Raw genomic sequence first — 19,331 nt, 5'->3', positions numbered from 1 at the left:
TCCTATCTAGCTGAATTCATTCAGAGGAATGCTATAGCAGTTTGGTAATTTATCTGTGAAGTTTTATCTCTTTGATTATTCTAGTGAGAAATTTTTTATAGTCATCTGTATCCAGATACCTTTAGCAGACTTGACCTTAACTTAGCCAGCATAATAAGGATAATCAGTGCTTTTTTTGTAAAAAAAAAAGGTGCCAGAACTCATACACATCATACAAACCACTTTGCCTAGTCTACAAGGTTTACCTTTGTAGTTGAAAAAAAAACCCCTTCAATTTTTAGTGTATCTAAAAGACTAGGATTTTGTTCAAGGTAAGTTAATACTATTAATGTTACCATGTACTGTGTGGCTTTAAATTACAAGAAGGCATTTTATTAATCTTTTGGGACATTTACCACTGGCATACTCATTTAGTTTAATGAGTGGAAATGTCAGCTTTCTATGTGGCCCAATAAAACAAAATTTGGTTGCTTGTAAAAGATTGAATTATTTTAAGAAGTTGTCAAACAAGGTGGAAAAATTTACATTTGGAGTTTAATGTGGATATTGACTTGAAACAAATTAAAGTTGAAACTTTGTCAGTGAACAGATTACTTTTAATTTACTTTTAAGTTAAACCCAATTTAATAAATAGATCTGATTAAACCTCATACTGTAGGTCTACATTTACATCTGACCAATACATAATTAATATATATTATTATTCATAATAATACCTCCAAATCACATTGGCTTTATTCTTATTCTTCCCCTCTGCAGTTTGAATATAAAGTATAAAAGACTAAAAAGAGATTTTCATAGACATCCCAGCCTTTGAAATACCCAAGGTACTGAAAGAGCAAAGTTTTGCTGTTGGATAAGCTTCCATGCCAGCAGCCTTTCTTTCTTGTCGCTTTGCCTCTTTTTAACCTCATACCCCACCTTCTGTAACGGAAGGCAAAAGGCTTTCTCACCCTCTCATTAAAGATGGCCTCCATGTTTACGTGTCTCCCACCATCACTATCGGCTTCCACATCACATGGTCCGACCCATCCAATCAAGCCACGCTCTGGCTGTGGTGCTCCAGCACCTCATGGCTCCTCCTAGAGGAGGCAGACAGCACCAGAGGGGACCCCACTTGCACCGTGCCACCAGCAGGGCATTTTCAAAAGCAAACGATGATAGGAAGGGCAACAATAGGAAAAGAACGCAATTCTGAAAAATCTGTCGGAAAAAGGTGCCGGAACTCTGTTCCGGTGCGTTCTATGACAAAAAAAGTCCTGAGGATAATAAATAAAAGACTGCTGTGGGGAGAAGGGAACAAATGATGAAATGAGTTGGGATCTCTGCCCTCTTTTTATGTATGTCATGTTGAGGGGTCCTTGGTGCTCTCTGAGTTTGCTTGTTTTGTTGCAGATGTTTCATTACCCAAACTAAGTAACATCACCAATGCTAGTAAAGAGTATGGTTTGCTGTCACTTTATATTCTAGTGGTTTGATCTGTCATTGTTAGTGGGGCTGGTCTTAGGGATTCTTTGATTGGGCTGTTTTCCTCTTGGCTTCTTTGGCAGTTTCTTGATTGAGGAATTGTTTACTTGACTATTGGTCTAATCTTGGAGTTAATCTCTTAACATCAGACCAACAATCAAGTAAACAATACCCAGTCAAGAAACTACCAAAGAAGCCAACAGACAACACCCAACCAAAGAATTTCTAAGACCATCTCCACCAACACTGACAGGACAAACCACTAGAATATAAACTGACAGCAAACCACACTCTTTATTAGTGCTGATGATGTTACTTTGGGTAATGAAATGTCTGCAAGTAAACAAGCAAGTTTAGAGAGCACCAAGGACCCTCCCCTATTTCAACTCTGAGCTTCAAATATTCTCCTTTATTGGCATGACGTGTTATTCCATATTGACATCTAGGGGTACAACTTATACTGTGACCTTTTGAAACAATTGGATTGTGTTACTAATTGCTACTTTCTTCCTCATGGTCATCTCCCCTCTCATATTTTCATTGTATTGTTCCTTAATAAAATCCAAATTCTTTCTCTGATTCATGTATGGTCATCTATTTTGAGATACTTACTCATTTTGGAGTTTGGGACCAAGATCCATATTTATTTTGTATACTATGGGCAAGATCCATATTCATTCTGGATTGGGAAGCATTTTTGGGTGGAGATGCCTTCAGGTCAGGGATGACTCCTGGCAACTGCCTGAACTGCTTGCTGCAATTTTCTTGGTAAAATTTTCAAAAGATGTTTGCCATTGCTTTCTTTTTGGCTAAGAAAAAGTGACTGGTCCAATTGAGCCACCTGGCTTTATGGCAAAAGCAAGACTAGAATGTCCAAGTCTCCTGTTTTTAGTCTGATGCCTTAACCATCACTGCAATAAATACCTTTAAACACACTTTAGTTTAAAAAAATCCTGCTCCTTGCATGAAAAGTATCACTCTGGTTTTTGAAATGTTTCTCAGTCTCACTCTTTGTGTGCATTATACTTGTTCTCTAATGTATGCTGATATGTGTCATAGAGAAATAAACTTCACGCAGCCAAATATATATTCACTTTGATGAGTATACAACAGTGATATGGGAAGCAACAAAGATTCAAAATAACTGAAAACTGGGGACATCACTGCACAGTGTTTCATTGTAGAATAAGGTCATATTCCTAATGCATCTGTCTGATGCTTAAAAATAAGACAAAACCATTTGAAAATACTATTTTATGTGGGCAAATTTGGAAAAATCCTGAATATTGCCACAGGCAAAAGCAAAGAGATAAAAAGAAAACAATTATTACATGCTGTTTCTTAAGATATAACTTATTTAAAAAAGATATATTTAAAATGAGGAAACAAATTCAGTATTATTTAAAATTGCATTTAAATAGGTAAGAGATTAATATAATTATTTAAGCTTAGCATCCCTCGAATTTGTATTTTTAAGCAGGACAGATTGTAAGTTAAAATAAGCTAAACTGCATGTTGCATGAACTAAAATAGTTTCATGGCAAATTTATATTAAATGTAGATTCCCCCTGCCCTAACATTTTCATTCATATTGAATGATGATAGCTTCTGCTAATTAAAAAGATGAAAATAAAATCATTTAGTATCATATAGCTTGCTGTAATCTTGGGATATTTGAATTAATTTCCCTAGTGTGAACTAAATCTCACTTTGAGGTCAGAGTATAGATATTGATTCAGGCAAGGCAAATTTGACAATCCTTTCCTATGTTCAATAAAACAGAATGGAGAGTTCTTTGAGGGCCATGAATTTTCAAAAACACAACAAAGCAAGCTTTCTATCCTTATCCAAATTGTAAAGTTATGGAAGTCAGTGAATTAGATGCATTAAGCATGCAACCAAAAGCTGGAATGACAAAAAAGGAACAAATGTGTCTGGAAAATACCAATTTCAAATTATTTGGGGTACAAAATTTCAAAGTCTATGAAAAGATTTTGATTTTTTTAAAACAAAGCCTTGGGAAGTTACAAACCAATATCACAAAAAGAATGAGTTAAACTAAAAAACTGCAAGTGGGTTGGCAAGAAAGAGATCAACAATGTGGGATAGGGGCAGGGAGAGAAAAGTTGTCAGAGAGTTTAGTTTAGAAAAAGACGAATATTCTAGTACAGACTGAAAATGTTACTGTGAGTCATTATTAAGGAATAAACAAAGTCAAACATCTCATGGGAGCCAACAACCACCACTCTCCCAATCAACAAAACTGTATAGAATGACAAATTTAGAAGCACGCATTCCTGTATCAAACTTGGGTTTTTTAAATAAATAAATAAATCAGCACTGGAAATTATTCAAAGCCTTAGAAAACCTCTCTAGGGAATGAAATACACTTCTGAAGTGAAGTAATTACATCTGTGGTTAATTTCACTGGAAGCTTGCTAACTGACAAGGAAGCATTTACAAAAGCTGCAATCACTGGGATTACATGTTCTCAGGAGTTTTACACAGCCATACAATCCAGGACGCTCACGCTCAACTCTTCAGTGCAGATGTGCTCTAATTAGACATGTTTCAGACCCAGGTGTGCATATCAAAAGGTAAACAGTGCATACTGATGAGCTGAGAGATTCCCAAGAAATTCTCCTAAACAGTAATACTGTGTGGATTCCAGATTCAGAATGCATTTGAAAATTAAGGCATGTTTGTTGCCCTTTTCCTTGTAATGATAGCCTTGACTATAAGAATGCACATGCAAATTCACTCAAATGGGAGCAATCACGTTTGAAACCATGGTAGAGAAAATTATTTTAATAATAGCCTTCCTGCTTTTTAACCATCTTCACTTTATGACTTCTTGCACTTTCAGCAACTCTTGCTTCATTAGGAAAAAAAAACACAATTTTCTCCCACGTAAAATCTCACTCCCCTCCATTTCAGATATATGAGGTTGTTTTATACATTTCTTGGAGGAAAGAGTGAAGCAATCTATTATTTGAGAAAATGATATTTTTTTTATTTAATGGAGATTTGGCTGTATGCAAGAAAGGTGATACGTAAGGTTTCCTGGAGAATACCAAAGTCCCTTCTACTTTTTATTTTTTGAATTGTTTCCTGAGGAAAGTCTGAGCAATCATAAAATATATACAGTTGGATGCAGAAAGTCTATACACCCCTGGTAAAATGGCAGATTATTGAGATGTAAAAAAAAATCAGTCTGAGACAAATCACTTCAGAATTCTTTCTACCTAAAGAATACATAAGCTGTACAATTCAATTGAAAAACAAGCTAAATTCTTTAGGGGGGGAAATCAAAAAAATTAAATAATGTGACTGTATAAGTGTTCACACTGTCTTATAAGTAGGGATGTGGTTGGGTTCAGAATTAACAAATAACAAATAGTAATCGCTACACACCTGCCATCTATTAAAGTGACTCTGATCAAGCTGTATAAAGTTCAATTGTTGTAGGAGAATTTTTCTAACATTTACTCAGTTGTTTCTTACAGCAAGAAACATGTTCTGCAAAGAGTTTATAAAGCATTAAAGGGACTTCTTGTTGAAAGATATAAGGAATATTGGAACAACAACAACAAAAACAAATAAAGAAACTTGTTCTCTACTACAACTGATTGATACAAGGGTACCAGAAGGGATGAAAGAGGAGGGAGAAGAAGGGTTTGAATTAGTGTCCAAAGTAATAATATTGTGTGTGTCTGTGTGTAAAGGAATCTGAAAGAAAAGGAAAGCCATGAGAGTTTAGAGCAGGGGTGTCAAACTGCCAGCCCACGGGCCAGATGCATCATAGCAAAACTGTGCCCACCCCATTGCCGGCAATGAAAAAAAAATTGTGATACGTCACAACACGTCTTGTGACATTGTGAGTTTGACAACCCTGCTTTAGAGGAAGCAAGTCTAAAAAAAAGGCAGGCATTGGTAGACAGGTCCACATAGAAGTCAGCCAATGTGGCTTGCCTTCACTGGACAGATGGGAAGGCCAATAAATAGTAGAACAGGAATTCAGATCCTGGGGTGGCCATAAACCCAAGCCCATTGTAAACCATTACAATCTGGATTAGAATTTCTGAAGCAACTGGTTTAAGAAAGATATGGAAGGAACATGGGAGACAAATAGCTTAGGCTGTAATGTGGAATTACCCCAAAGATATCTTCTCTCACCTGCCAAATCCATAATGGATCACTCTATTTAAAATAACATCTGTTAGTAACTGAATGAAAACTCATATCTGATTGTGTAGCTCTTGAGGTCCCCACCTCCTCCCTCTCTTTTTCTTCTCTTTTCTTTTTCAAATGGCTGCATTAACTCCTATTTTCCATGCACTTTCCATGAAATGATTTTCTGATTTTTGTATTTCCCATGACAAATAGCTTGGCAGAGACTTTTCTTAAACATATTGAACCTGCTTACAAAATTGTAGGAGGGGAAAAATGACAGATAGTTGAACCACATGAAAAACTGTAATTTAAAAAACCTGAAGAAACCAGCACTATTTAGAAAACATCTTAATATATTACAAAAGCATATGTATAGAATAAATTCTGTAGAATGTGAAATAATAAAATAGCAATAGGCTGGCTGCCTATAGTGAATATTGTGTGGAGAAAAGACTGCAAAAGTAGTTTGAAATCTGCTGTTACATAGTTGTTGAAAGCAGATGAAAGGAACAATAAAGTGTTACAATGTCTGAGAATATCTATTATTTCTTTTTTAGACAGGTGGCTATAATAAAAAAGTGCATTTGATATCTTAAACAGATGTGATGTCTAATCTTTTAACAATTTTTTTCATTTTTTAATGTATCAACTTAAATAGTTCTACAATTGTCAATTCTTTAAAATAGTCATTGCTATAGAACAAGGAAATACACCTAGTTCAATTATTTATACAGATCTACAATGCATCTACCTCCAATATTTAAGTAATGCAACTTTTTTGAAACATGAACAAAAGGAATGTACACTATAATAATGTCCTGATCACCACTGTGTTTTTTCATCAACTTCTTTCCATCTTTTTAGATTTCTAGATTCAAAGGAAAATTTGGATAAAGGAAAATTAAACTTATGTTAGGCAATATTGTATTGTCATATTTTACTGTTTGTTTCATGTTTAAGTTTGAAATGGTTTAATGCCAAGTTGGAATTATGCCTGATAATGTTTTCTTGTTCTCTTTGTTGTACAATGTGCCATTTTTTGTGCCAAGATCAATAATTACAGAAGCCATCCAGGAAGTTATGTGTAGTCTGACTCTGGCTACTTAGAAAAGGGTGTAATTGGCAAATTTGAAAAAGCAACACTTAGATGTTGACAGAATTGGAAACTTTAATCCTACTTTCTAGATTTGAAAACCAGTTCACAGGCTTTGCTTTAACCCTAGTAAGACCAGGTTGCTTTGGGTTTTAGAAATCCCTGGTTATGGAATATTTCCATCTCATGTTTTTCAATGGGACTCTACTGCTACAGACTGATCTTTTTTTTACAAGTTATTTATTAATTTTCCAATATTACAATTATATCTTTGAAAAGCAATGTGGTGTCTGGGTTACAATAGTTCCATTTCATACAGATGTATGTTGTTACAAATCTCCAATTTGTTGTAGCCAATATTTCCTCTCTGTTTTCCTTTAATACTTATTGTCTCTTATCTAAATTAACATACTTCTTATTCTATCCAAAAGCTATTTAGTGGTTTTCTTACATTTGTCAGTAATTTTATATATTTTATTTATTTTAACATTCCATCTTTAGACCATCAATCACCTTATAAGTTCTCCCAGCTTTAATTTTACATTAATATTAAAAATTAAACGTTTGAAATTTCTCATTTCCAATTTTCTGAGTGACCCCACTTCCCTTTTCTCTCCAATATCTAATAATCCAGATACACATCTTATCTATCTCATTTCCATATCAACAGATTAGTTGTACAATATAATATTCTTGTTTTCATTATAATTTCCACATATTGTAGAGTCAATAACCAAGATTTGTCCCATTTCAGCATGTAGTACATCCTCTCTCTTCTTTATATCTGCTCTCTCATGTTTAGACTTATAATTTTATTATTATCACTACATTCAAATATATTAATTATGTTACATCACTCTTAGTCACCTTCATTTAACCTTTATAAACAGTTCAATATTTCAGTTTAACTATTGATATTCATACATCTAAATTTTAATTAGTCAATATTTTTCTTTATCTACACATCATAACAATCTCTCATATTCAAAATACAAATCCTGTCTATTTAGATACAGTATATTCTGTTTTAGGCCTCTTAGATATGTCCATTCTCCATCCTTCTTCAATCTTATTCTGGCTTCTTTCCTTTGCCATGTTATTTTCCATGTCCTTGCTTCAGGATCATCAAAGAGTTCTTGTATTATTGTATCATATTGAAGTGACCCTCCAGTCTCCATTTTTTGAAGGTTGAGAGGTCTGACAGAAGTACCAAATCTTCTCTTTATTTTCTCCTCTTTGCATAGTTGTCCTGGACTGTCTATTTTTTCTTCCATCTGTTTCTCATTTTGATCTTCAAATTCCTTCTGGTTTATGTACTAGGTTTTTTCCTCTATCCATTTTGTCAGATATTTTTCCCCCGAGTTTTCTCTTATCTGTACTTGTTGAGTAGTTAAATCTTCTCTCAAAATATTTAGTTGTTCAATTTATTCTTTTATGTTCCGTCCTGATAAATTATTAGTTGTAGTCAGAATCTGGGTTTGCTTATCCAAGACCCTTTCTAGTTTCCCCCCCAAAAGCTCTTATTTCATCACTGGCTGTAGAAATGAATTGGTAAGTTTGGCAGGTTATTTTCATCATAGCAAAAAAATGTTTTTGCATTTCTTCCATGGTAGGCTCTCACATCTGGTGCTCAAGGTTACTCTTATCTTGTTTTCTAAAGTATCAGCCAAGTCTTTCTTTTTTTTTTAAAGTGACAGATTTCAATTTCAGGTTTAGCCACAAGATGTCCCCCAAGTGCTTAGGAAATTCATTTTAATTGTTTTTTCTGTTTTATGAGAACAAAGCCAGACTTTCAAATAAGAATAGGAAGTAGAAAGTAGATAATTAAAAGCTTTTAGTCCACAAGTTTTTTTTAAAAAGTAAAGTTCTAATTGAGATCCAATTATTTTTTCAATGTTTTTTCTTTTTAATTCTCCCCTGTAAATACAATCGTCACTATTTCTGGAGAGAGGGCTAGAATCCCCCTTCCCTCTCTCCACAGGGGGAAAGTGCTTAGCAGCTTATTTAGGTGGAAAAGAAAGTTGGAATATAAGAGAGATAGATCTCACCTGGTCTCTTCCGTGCTGCTTTAATGTTGACTGGTGGTAAGTGTGACTTCGGCTGTCTGCAGCCTAGTGGTCGGCCATATTGCTATGGCCGGTCTTTCATCCGCCGGTTTGAAGGGAATGCAGGCACTGACAAGAGAATTGCAGCTCCCCTGCATTTTTGTGAAAGTCCCTTCTTGCTGATCACCTCTCTGGGGTGACATTTTGGCCCTTTTAGGCCCCCCCCAGAGATACGAAACTGGACGTGGAAGACAAGAGCCATCCTCCAAGAGTCCATAGCAGCTGCATCAGCAAACCGGAAGTCGCTACAGACTAATCTTGTGCACAATCAAGGAGTCCTCCTGAACTCATGGGTCCTGCTCCAAAAGGAAGTGGTAGCCATGGCTGAGAGGGTCTTTGAAAGCTTTACATTCTGCATAACTTACACCTGTTTCTGGACTCCAAATAATCATGCCTTCATCACTTCCCTATTACTATGAAGAGCCTTACATGGGGTGCCCAAGAGTATTCAGATGTTTTGACTGGTGCAAAATGCAGCAGTGTGAGCAATTATGGTGCCAGTTATTTGACACATGTGGCATCTCTGCTCTATGAGTTGCATGGGTTACCAGTGTGCTTCTGGGTGCAATACAAGGTGCTAGTGGTTATCTTTAAAGCCCTTCATGCCTTCATGCTGGGTTACTAATGGGACTGTTTCTCCTCAGTAGTGCTTACTAGCCTGTTAAATTCAGAAAGAAAACATGTTCCAGGTCATATCCATTAATGGTCTCTTTTACTAGAGCAGTGTTTCTCAACCTTGGCAACTTTAAAATGTATGGACTTCAATTGCCAGAATTCACCAACCAGCATTAAAACAATTTCCACCAAAGTGTATGACTTTTTTTCCAGTTAACTGAAAAACCTGATAAAAAGGTTAACCACTGTACTATATCAATTAATATCTACAAAAAATGAGTACATCATTAATACAAGAAGCCTTTGTATTAATGTATTGTATTAATACAAGATGCAGTGATTAAAGTATAATATTGCAAACAAATGCTGCCCATAGCATGAAGTTTGGTTCTGATGGACATCGTTGACTTGGCCTTCCATCCTTCTGCGATCAGTAAAAGGAGAACTCAGACTGTTGTGAATAAATATGCAATATAATGCTTCTACCTTGTACACCACCCAGAGAATGCTGTAAAATGTTATGGGACAGTATATAAGCCTAAAAGACTAGTGCTATCATTATCAATAATATAGGAAATTATAGAACAGTTATGTTTAACTTCTGTCACTGATGTATCCAAAATGTCATTGTTTGTCTAAAAAGTAGATAATAAAGTGTTAAAATACACTCTTGATGAATTCTTTGAGATATTTTGATAAATGAAGCAATAATTTTATTTGCAATGAGCTCCCTAAGAAAGAGTTGTCATGATTACAGCTTCTTCTTTGTTGATATAATCTGTTTGACTTGTGCCATCACACTCAGTTATCTTATTTCACCATTATACCTGCAGTAAACCAGGAACTATTTGGAATTCAAAAGAGGAGACTAGCAAATGTCCAGCAGAATCATCAGAATATCAATCACATATTATTTAAGCATTCAGGAATTTTCTAGGTTCAATAGATGTCTGGGGAAGATAACGTAATGGGCCTAGAGCTTTTTCAGAAGTCACCGACGGTCTAAAATTCCACATGAAAAGATTTGACAATTTCTTATAGAATCCTCTCCAAATTCCTTCTTATAAGATGTTTTAGAGTGATGAAACATCAATAAAAATCCTTGATTGATACAACAGTGTCAATCAGATCTTTCTAAAATTTTGTTGGACAGCGTTCTGTGTATATATTTGCATATTTGAACATAGTTTTATTAAGTTTGATATTTTTTACTCTTTTAAATATTCTCTAGATCTCTGGGCATAATTTAATTGTTTTAACTGTAAATGGTAAGCATCAATATTCAGTGTTGGAGTTATGCTTGTCAGATTACTTAGAATAATGGAACAAGTCTAAAGCACGTAAAAGCTTTTTTAAAAAAATCCATCATTATTACAGCTAAGGAGAGCATAAATGGACCACATAGCTGGTTTCCTAGAGCAGGGCTTTTCAACCTTTTCACCCATTGTACCACTTTTAGGATATGGCAACATCCGAGTATCACCAGTCGCCTAGCAAGGTGTCAAAAACTTGATGACCAAAAAAACAAAAAAGGAAAAAAGTGATGAAGTACAGGTAGTTCTCGACTTACAACAGTTCACTTAGTGACTGTTTGACGTTACAATGGCACTGAAAAAGTGCCCCCCAAGCCACAGCCGAGCAAGACACCTGCGTGCCCGCCCGGCGGCACTCTTCCTCCTGTTCAAGGTTTTCATTGTTGTGAGCATTTCTGTTGAGGATTGGCAGAGGGGATGGGGTGGGGGGGAGTTTGGTTTTTATTCTCCACCCCGTCTACTGGGTGATTGCAGCAGGTTTTGGTCACTTCACATGACCCTGGGACACTGTGACCATCATAAATATGAATCCGTTGCCAAGCATCTGAATGTAAATCACAAGACCCTGGAGATGCTGCAACATTCCAGCTGATTGGCGCTTCTTCTGGGCTCAGCAGAAGCGCTGGGATCAGTGCTGAGCTCCAGCTGGAGCCTGGCGCTGATCCTGGCACTTTCACTGAGCCCTGAGAGCCTTGAAGCTCCAGCCATCTCTCTCTCAGGCTTGTGCGGTGCTGCCACCAGTTCAGCTCATTCCCCTCTCCTGCTATCACTTTTCTAGGATGGTCTCGTACCACCTGCCAGGTGCCAATGTACCACAGGTGGTACCCATACCACTGGTTGAAAAGCCCTGTCCTAGAGTATATTCATTCCATTATTGGTTTAAAGAATTTTGACTATGTTTTGGCACAGCCTGTGATACATAAATCAATTCATGCATGCATATAAGCATATACTGAACCAGAATTTAGAAAGGAGAGCAACAATATCAGCATGCTACAGTAACTCAAAACTCTGATATCTGTGAATGACACCACATTCTGTGATGTGCTAGTCTTTGCTGTAATAATACGTTAAAATGTTTAATGTTGTAACTGCCATTGTCCTATTAAGCTTAACAGAAATCAGTGTATGAATGTAATTTAAATGTAAGTTATTTACTTATTTTATTTACTACTATATATTGTTCACTCATTTTTTCTCCTTATTTTCAAATAAAATTCTGAATTAAACAAAAAGAAATGTCCATTTCCTACAGAAAATATACAGTACAGGAAATATAAATGCTAACCAAGATGATATAAAAGGATTGTAAATGCTGAAAAATGTAATCCATAAACTAAAAAAAACAGGCCAAATTTAATAAATGTTATATTGATTAAGCCTCTGAAGGTATTTAATATATATATATTACAGTATTGAGGAAATATTTATCTTTCTAGAACAAAGTTTTCCAGTAATAAAACTTATTTATTTTAACAGGTAATACTTCTAGATTTTTTTACTGTAATGTAGTTTTTTTAATTCAATTTCAGGAAAGTCTCCTTCAGAAACTCTGCATAATTAAATAAAAATTATATAATACCAGTTGGTATAGTATAACAAGTAGAAATTTGCCCTATGTTTTTTTTGTGTATATACATATGTACGTATGTTTGTGTGTGTCTTTGTGTTTGTGTATCATCTCAAATACAAGAAGTACATAGCACTGAAGATGCAGCATATAAAAATAAATTGTATCTTAACGTATTTTAAATGAAAGTGTTCTTGGAAGCTAATCAATAGAATGGATTAAATGTTTAAATATATGGGTTCCTAGTTAATAGTTGAATTCATTCAATGCGTTCTTAAGTGAACTGGCCAACAGAATGGCTAAAATGATCTTATTTATTTATTAGATTTATATACCTTGCCTGCCCTCATAAAACGTGACTAGAGCTACTTAAAAACCAGAGACTTCAAACAATAGAAAGGGGTGGGGGAATTGTTTAGTATCTCTTAACTTACAAGAAACTGAGTGGTGAAGTCAAAATGATCCTCATCTATATCTTATTATCCAAGACAAGCAATCAACCGACTTCAGAAAGCTGAATTTAGAACATGAGTAATGGATTTTGACTTGTTTTCAAAACCTGTTGCCTTTTCTCCATTGAGTCTGCTTCAAATATCTTTCTCGGGATCATATTTAACTCAAATTATCAGAGTGATAATTATTACAGTCTGGAATTACTGAAATGGAAAAACAAGGCATCTAAGATCATGTGAAATGAGTTAGTGACTGATTCCCTATTATAGGTCCCCATTATGAAAAGGGAACAAGTCTGGACCTGATAAAAGCTGTATTATAAATTTTAAATTTGTAAATTTTCCTCCTCTTTCCTCTCTCTCTTTCCCCTTCTCCCCCTCTCATCTCCCCTGGTCATGACAGAAGATAACGAAAGCTGCTTTGAATAATGTCAGAGATCTGATAATGAAGGGAACATTCCATTGCTTAGGAAAAAAATATGTGAATGTTGCAGTAAGGCAACAATATTTATATTTGTCTTGATAACAGACTGGCAACATTCTATACTATTAATTATATGTCATTGAGCATGGCATTCTATTCTTTTATCCCACGTCTCCTCCTGATATACTGTATTGCAGACATAGGAATGCAGTACCTTATAAGAAATACAACAAGCATCTTATCCACATGAGAGCTTTCCAACATATTTCCAACAATTATTACATTCATTATTATAAATTAGCATAACATTTTGGTTAGATTCCAACATCTGAGTACTGCATAGGAGGCTAGGCCTTTCATTGCTGTGGAATAGCTTGTATTTACTGGTTCATAAATTCCATAGAAAAATATAAGACCCTGTTCTCCAAGGGGCTGTTAGAACTAGGATTAATGCTTCTAAAACAGTATTATGGAAAATATTCATATTTTGAACATCAGATACATTTTCTGATGTACAAAAATGATCAGAAGTGTTTCAATGAAATTTCATTCATATTATTTTTAAACAGAAAACCATTTCTACAATTATCAAAAGGTATTATCAAATGATATCCGTATACAAACATTGACTTATTGTGTAAGTCCATAACTATTCATAAATAAACCATGAAAGGTGATTAATTAATTGTGCCATTTTGTACATACAGTAGATGCTTCTACTGGTGCAGTTCTATTTTAAGAAATATTTACTAAAATGCAGTTTTCAATTGAATTAAATATATGGTGTATAATGTACATTTCAATGCATGTCACATATATTCCAAAATACTCATCAAAACCTATGACTGACTTACCCCATTTAGAGGATAGGTTTTCCATCCCAGCTCTCCAATTGCAGTGGTTGTATCAAGCAATACAACTAGAAATAAATGAATAAAGTTAGTTGAGGGTGTGCTTTAAGCAATTTAATGCAACAAGCTATACAACTTCATAAAATTGCTACCTTTTTTCTATGTTTCGTCGCGATCTCAAGACATTCCTGTTTGTACAAGCTGGCCTAGCCTGATGGGGATCGGTGGGGTTGTTTTATCTTTGGTCTTTTAATTTTATCTTGGGGTTTTTAGAATTGTACTTCTATTGTTTTTAACTAGGGCAACTGTTTAATCTCTTTTTAATGTTTGTATTTGTTATTTTATTCTGCCCTGTGAACCGCCCTGAGTCCTCAGGGAGAAGGGCGGTATATAAATGTTATTAAATTAAATTAAATTAAAATTAAATTATGTTGCATTGGGCAATAATAACCCAGGATGTAAAGATTTCTTAAAAATATACCTTTTCATTTCAACTATTAATAAACAGAATTTTAATGGTCTTGTTTATAGATTGTCAAATATCCAAACCTCTCTAAGATATTTTAAAATGCTTTTTGGTGCAGGAATCTTTAATAACTTGTGTATAGAAATTAACATAGAAGCATGTTAATAGGAACATGTGCATTATGCTTTGTAGAATAATGGATATAATAGATGCCTGCTTAGAGTTAGTATTCTTGTGATTGTTGGTTGTGTGATTTGTTGGGCTTGAAGCCAACAACATGTTTATGAGGGTAATTCAGAAATAAAACATAATTTGGTTATCAATGACAGACACTCACAGATATAGAACTTTTATTATACACATTAGAAAAATACAACATTACATTACTTTTTGACATAATCACCATTCAAATTGAGGCACTTGTCATAACTTCTTACAAGGTTTGAAATTCCTTAGTACTAGTCGCTGGGTGCCAATTCTGGCCTATGGGGGTGTGTGATCAAAAACATCCCAATAGAAATGCTTCAAAAGTTCTTGGGTGTGTCTAGTGGTGTGCGGGCAAGCATTATTAAGAACGAACACCACACCAGAAGTTAACATACCCCGATGCTTGTTATGGATGGCTCGTCTGAGGTTTCATAACATTTCACAATAGACCTCTGAACTGATGGTTGAACTAAGCTCCATGAACTTCAGTAACAATACTTTGGCATCTTCACGTTTGGTGGGATTTTCTATGGCACTTCTTTTGGTATCATAGTGTGTGAGTGTCTGTCACTCATAACAAAAAGGTTTATTTCTGAATTGCCCTCGTACAATGAATCTTCATGTTCTCCCAAAAATCATATCCATAACGACAACAACATGAAGTATTTTGAAATTTAAAATCAATACTAAGAAGTAATAGGAGATTTTATTCTTGGTTTGAAATATAAAATTTAGATTTTGTATATAAAACCTGTAGTTTTATATATACTTATGTTGAACTAAATCCTAGAAAATTATTTTTAAGAAATCACACATAGGATTAGGATAATAAAATGGAGTTCATCTTATTTTGTGCATATGTGCATATATACGTATCTATATGAGTGTATGTGCAAATTTAAATACACTTGCTATTTTGAGAATGATCAACATTGATAATGTGCATTTAAGATAGTTTGAATAGTTTGTAAGATATAATTTCCTGTGGTTAATAGAATTATGATCCTTTTTTAACCCAATCACCTGGGTTTGCATAACATATTGAATTATCCACAGGAAAAATATTTGAACAAAATATGAAAACAAACTGGTTATTTAGTTTATGGTTCAGTATGTTTGCAAACTGGTGAATAATTAAAAAATAATTGATCATACTTTTATTTAATCATACTTTTATTTAAATACTAATTTCTGATGTATTTATAAAGTAACTACTATTCAAAAACTGTGATATACAGTATGTAGAAGTGGTGTAGAATATTTTAGAAGGCTTTTGTTTATCTGAATAAAAATGTGGAAATTCGTGGAATGTATTAAATTAAATGCACTTATAAATGCTGGCAGTAAGAAACAGCAGCATGCTACAATATTTACAGGAAAACTGTAACATGAGGAAGTGATGTCTGAAAGTCCTCTATGCTTTATGTTTGCAAAAATTTGATATTTAATGAGATTTATGTTTAGTTCATATTTCTTCCAAGGGGAAATGCTTAACTGTGCCACAAAAATAGCACATACTATAACTCTAACCTTGTTCTTTTATATAGAATAATAAGAAGGAATGAATAATGCTTCATAGGTTCTCTTCTGTGGAACTCTAGGGATTAAACACACACATGCTGCTGATACATCCTTTTCTGCATATGAAGGTAATGTAATATGAATAAGTAGCATAAAAACATAGCATGCATTTTATGGGCTGTAAATTCTGAGATTCATATTAAACTGAGTTATATTATCAAGAAAATATCGTCTTTTTCCTATCATTTCTAAATAAAAAAACACATTAACTATTCTTCATAAATAATGGAACATACTGAGGTACACAGTCTCTAGGATGTTTTGAATCTTCTCAACAATAATTACAGCTAGATTCAGCATTAAACATATTAAGAAAGAGCACCATTTTGACTGCTCTTCTAGACATTTTAGATAGGCCATTCTTATTTCATTGACTAAGGTAAGGACAGAGCATAAACTGAAAAAAGGGCTCTGGGTCCCTCCTTGAGTTATGCAGGAGTAACTCTTGCAACAAAAACACTCAAGAGAGATGCAAGAGATGAGTTAAGTTTATTTGAAGGAGGCAGTTGTCAGTTACCCAGATATCAAGGCATAAAAGACTTTGTTGAACAAAAACCAGCATTTTCAACGGCACTCAGAAATTTCTTGTAAGTCAATGCAGCAGTTTGCAAAATTGATGACACATGGTACGGAGAGATCTCATTTGCCAAATGCAGTTGATATGTTGCAATTAACATCAACACCATTTAGTAACCATTGCAGTAACTGATCCTATAGGTAAAATAATAAATGTGGGAAAGCTATTGCCAATATATCTCATGTTCCAGACAGAATTGCAGCTGATGGACTAGTCATAGCTGAGCAAAGCTTTCCATAGCTATGACCTACATATCCTTATTTAGCAAAGATCTTGTATCTAGAACAACATCTAAGTTGCAGGTTCTGACATCTAAGGGGTTGCCACAAAGAAGAGGGGCTCAACGTATTCTTCAAAGCACCCAAAGGCAGAATAAGAAGCAATGGATGGAAACTAATCAAAGAGAGAAGCAACTAGAACTAAGGAGAAATTTCCTGACATTTAGAGCAATTAATCAGTGGAACAACTTGCCTCCAGAAGTTGTAGGTGCTCCAACACTGGAGGTTTTTAAAAAGAGATCGGACAACCATTTGTCTGAAATGGTATGGAGTTTCCTGCTTGAGCAGGGGGTTGGACTAGAAGATCTCCAAGATCCCTTCCAACAGTTGTTATTCTGTTATTCCTTTAGGAAAAAATAAAAGAACCCCTTAGCAGCAGGCAAAAAGACTCCTGTTTTTCTGCAATTCATTTTCAGGATCCAGATTTAAAGCCTTCAAGCACCAGGTCAAGATTTCCACTGTGTCTCAATTCAGCCCAAGGTGATGATGTACGATTAAATATTACCCATGTGTTCATAACACTTCAGCCTATATCAGTGGGTGACTTCTTCCAGTGGCTTTGTACAGATATTAAAATGCAAAGAGAGAGGACCAGTCTCTCTGGCATCTCACAAATAAGCAAACCCTGGAATACTTCTCTACTATTATCACCAACTGATATTACTCTTAGGAAGGAGCAGAAACACTCTTCACCACAAGAGAGAGCTTTCCACTCCTAATCATCATGAGCAGCTGAGAAAATATGTTTGATGGCATCGAAGACTGCTCAAAGGTTCAAAAGGACCTCTTGAAAAAAATGTACTCCCCCATGCAGATTTCAATAAAAGTAACTAGTAGAACAGCAAATAGGATTCTCAGTTCATGCCCCGGTCTGAATCCTTATGGTATTGTAATCTTTTTTCCCCCTAGAAAACACCTCTTCAGAATGCTCCACTAGCATGAAAGGCAAGTAAAGGCAGGTTTTTTTGTTTCATCGGGTGAGAAATTAAACATGATGATTGGAATTCTGCAGAGAGTTTCGTAGCTTAATTGTTATGGATAAGTTTCTATATTGTGCCTTAGCTGAGCTCTAAGCCAGGGCTTTTCAACCTTTTCACCCATTGTACCACTTTTAGGATATGGCAACATCCGAGTACCACCAGTCGCCTAGCAAGGTGTCAAAAACTTGATGACCCCCTCCCCCCAAAAAGGAAAAAAGTGATGAAGTACAGGTAGTCCTCGACTTACAATGGTTCGCTTAGTGACTGTTAGAAGTTACAATGGCACTGGGAAAAGTGCCCCCCAAGCCACAGCCGAGCAAGACACCTGCCTGCCCGCCCGGCAGCGCTCTTCCTCCTGTACGAGGTTTTCATTGTTGTGAGCATTTATGTTGAGGATTGGCACTGGGGGTGGTGTGGTGTGTGTTTTTATTCCCCCCATCTGCTTGGTGGTGGCAGCAGGTTTTGGTCACTTCACATGACTTTGGGACACTGTGACTCTCATAAATATGAATCAGTTGCCAAGCATCTGGATGTAAATCATAAGACCCTGGAGATGCTGTAACATTCCAGCTGACTGGCGCTTCTTCTGGGCTCAGAAGCACCAGGATCAGTGCCGAGCTCCAGCTGGAACCTGGCACTGATCCTGGGGCTTCCACTGAGCCCTGACAACCTTGGAGCTGCAACCATTTCTCTCTCAGGATTGTGCGGTGCTGCCATTCCCCTCCCCCACTACCACTTTTCTAGTATGATCGCGTACCACCTGCCAGGTGCCAATGTACCACAGGTGGTACCCGTACCACTGGTTGAAAAGCCTTGCTCTAAACTGCAGAAGATGATCTTCTTCTAGGGAACAAGAATGGAATCCAGGATAAGTCAATGCAAGAATGAAACAATAAATAATGTATGCAGAACAAGCTGTGCAAATTTTCTCTTTTCCTTTAGGGAAAGGATTTTTAAGAGGCATAAGTTTAAATGGCAGATATTTTTCTTCTTCTTCACTGAATGTTAGGAAAAGTTACAGCTTTTATATTTATACCTCCTATATCAAGGCACTGAATTTTTCTATAGGTCAGGGCTTTTCAACCAGTGGTACGGGTACCACCTGTGGTATATTGGAATCTGGCAGGTGGTATGCGACCATCCTAGAAAAGTGGTAGTTGGGGAGGGGAATTAGCTGAA

At 35.5% G+C, this 19,331-nt stretch overlaps 1 protein-coding gene across 1 annotated transcript in view; it reads right to left on the bottom strand.

Annotated features, from left to right (window-relative positions):
* EPHA6 (EPH receptor A6) overlaps positions 1 to 19,331 on the bottom strand; it is a gene marked incomplete at both ends in the record, with an annotated part of 480,657 nt that overhangs the window by 436,187 nt on the left and 25,139 nt on the right. Inside the window, one exon of the mRNA XM_081326348.1 lies at positions 14,067 to 14,131. Within this exon, the coding sequence (XP_081182474.1) occupies positions 14,067 to 14,131 (65 nt within the window). The remainder of the gene's footprint in view (positions 1 to 14,066; positions 14,132 to 19,331) is intronic.

This window comes from Vipera berus, assembly GCF_964194415.1.
Source record: "Vipera berus genome assembly, chromosome: 4".
NCBI classification, from domain to species: Eukaryota; Metazoa; Chordata; class Lepidosauria; order Squamata; family Viperidae; genus Vipera; species Vipera berus.
This window is presented reverse-complemented; position numbering and strand designations above follow the sequence as displayed.